The sequence below is a fragment of the Haliotis cracherodii genome, unplaced genomic scaffold (genome assembly GCF_022045235.1).
Source record: "Haliotis cracherodii isolate W230 unplaced genomic scaffold, xgHalCrac1.p SCAF_4, whole genome shotgun sequence".
NCBI classification, from domain to species: domain Eukaryota; kingdom Metazoa; phylum Mollusca; class Gastropoda; order Lepetellida; family Haliotidae; genus Haliotis; species Haliotis cracherodii.
This window is the reverse complement of record NW_027266297.1, coordinates 34,486,247-34,488,927: the sequence shown is the minus strand read 5'-3', so window position 1 is coordinate 34,488,927 and position 2,681 is coordinate 34,486,247. Positions and strand designations below refer to the sequence as shown.

General features: G+C 43.0%; 1 protein-coding gene across 1 annotated transcript; it reads left to right on the top strand.

Annotated features, from left to right (window-relative positions):
- The first annotated feature begins 727 nt into the window (after positions 1–727).
- On the top strand, positions 728–1,537 carry LOC139479394 (protein TolB homolog). Its single transcript, XM_071262247.1, has one exon. It carries the CDS (start codon positions 728–730, stop codon positions 1,535–1,537), a length of 810 nt encoding a protein of 269 aa, XP_071118348.1.
- Positions 1,538–2,681: the final 1,144 nt, after the last annotated feature.

Sequence of the window (2,681 nt, the reverse complement as noted above, 5' to 3'; positions counted from 1 at the left end):
ACAGAATTCCCTGCAACGTTAGGTCAGGGGTATAACAAGTTAAAGAACATTCGCAAATGGAAGCCTGTGTGTTGCAATACCCACCAATCATGACAGATAAACTATAGTCACTTGGGTGTTCTTTAACTTCTTTTGAGTAGCATGGTACATTGGGACTTTAGTAATAGCATTACTTCAGTAAAGCAATCCTAATCAGAAAAAAACATTTTACCGTTTTAATCATTTCACAGCAAAGTCCCTATGAAGCTTATCCCATTAATAATAGGTCCAAGGATGAATTCCAATGTCCTGAAAAGGCACTCAAAGGAAGACATCTTTTTACATGTTCACTCTACATTTTCTCACTTGTGACAAGTATGGTCCATTCAACACGGTGGAGCACCATGTATCCTTGAAATATGAGCTGGATAACACGGTATCATCTTCCACAAACCATCATCATGTATTAGAGTTTCTAACACTTGGCAGGTGGATCTACGCACATATTGATTCTGCAAGAAACAACTGACTATTCATGAGTCCCCAGAGGTTGAATAATTATCAACATTCTGCTGGAATATTTCTGCAAGGGGGTTAAAACCACTCAGGTCCTGCTGACTACTTTAAGAAGGTTGAGGTACACAATTTTGCTCAGTTGTGAAGAGTTGATGAACAGTAGATACATCTGTCTCCAAATCAAGTACTCATGTTTATGTTACTGTCACATCAAACGATACATTCTCATGACATGGAGCCAGGATGGGAACAAGATGGAGCCAAGATGGGAACAAGATGGAGCCAAGATGGGAACAAGATGGAGCCACGGTGGGAACAAAATGGAGCCAAGATGGGAACAAGATGGAGGCAAGGTGGCAACAAGATGGAGCCAAGATGGGAACAAGATGGAGCCAAGATGGGAACAAGGTGGAGCCAAGATGGGAACAAGATGGAACCAAGGTGGGAACAAAATGGAGCCAAGATGGGAACAAGATGGAGCCAAGGTGGGAACAAAATGGAGCATAGATGGGAACAAGATGGTGCCAAGATGGGAACAAGATGGAGCCAAGATGGGAACAAGATGGAGCCAAGATGGGAACAAGATGGAGCCAAGATGGTGCCAAGGTGGGAACAAAATGGAGCCAAGATGGGAACAAGATGGAGCCAAGATGGTGCCAAGGTGGTAACAAAATGGAGCCAAGATGGGAACAAGATGAAGCCAAGATGGAGCCAAGGTGGGAACAAAATGGAGCCAAGATGGGAACAAAATGGAGCCAAGATGGGAACAAGATGGAGCCAAGATGGAGCCAAGGTGGGAACAAAATGGAGCCAAGATGGGAACAAGATGGGAACAAAATGGAGCCAAGGTGGGAACAAAATGGAGCCAAGATGGGAACAAGATGGAGCCAAGATGGTGCCAAGATGGGAACAAGATGGAGCCAATATGGGAACAAGATGGAGCCAAGATGGTGCCAAGGTGGGAACAAAATGGATCCAAGGTGGGAACAAAATGGAGCCAAGATGGGAACAAGATGGAGCCAAGATGGTACCAAGGTGGTAACAAAATGGAGCCAAGATGGGAACAAGATGAAGCCAAGATGGAGCCAAGGTGGGAACAAAATGGAGCCAAGATGGGAACAAAATGGAGCCAAGATGGGAACAAGATGGAGCCAAGATGGAGCCAAGGTGGGAACAAAATGGAGCCAAGATGGGAACAAGATGGGAACAAAATGGAGCATAGATGGGAACAAGATGGAGCCAAGATGGGAACAAGATGGAGCCAAGATTGGAATAAGATGGAGCCAAGATTTGGCACAAGATTGAGCCAAGATGGGAACAAGTTGAGAACAGGCTGAAAAGAATTCAAAGATTTAGACACCTCTCCTTCTAATCGAACATCTGAAATAAACACACCCAAACACAAATAATGTATGCCAGAGGGCATTCTCTGTGGAAAATGGCAACTCATATGGCTTGTGCACGAGATGTGAGCAAAAAGTGGCTGATACTTATACTCTTTGATTGATCAGAGAATCCGAAGAAATGACAGGTTCTTGGTTCATGACAAGAGAGAAAATCAAGACAATATGTGGAGAAAAACAGAGAATGATAACGCTTAGAGCTTGCATGTTCTGATTCAATCCTCGTGAAAATTACCTCTTCGAAAATCTGACCTGTCGATCTGCTTTTGTTTCTGTGGCGTCATCTCCTGGGATTCTGGACATAGATCAACTTTCAGAATATCATTTAAGTACGTAGCTTTTAACATTTCATGGGGGACATGTTGTCATGGCAACCAGAAGACTAACATGTCTCAATCACAGACTTGTCCGCCAGAAGCCATCAATGAGGTTGTTGGACACGAGCCGAACATCACAAACCATAAACTAACCAAAGTTTTTACCCGATATCCTTCAAAGAAAATTGCAATGATTCATGGATTTCTCTTACAAGATCACTTGGTCTATTCTAACCAAAGAAAGCGATTGGAATATCAACAAGCTTTCCTTCAAATCGATGCTCAATGGATGAAGTGCTAAATATTACATATTTTCATCAGGAATAAGTGTGGGAATGAGTCTGCCTTTACATTAATTTTGAACAGATTTTTCAGTAATCAGAAGTCTCAGCCCCAGGGGTATTCTGGGATAGAATAGGTTCCCAGCAACCTTTGCTGGTCGTAAGAGGTGACTAAATGGATTAAC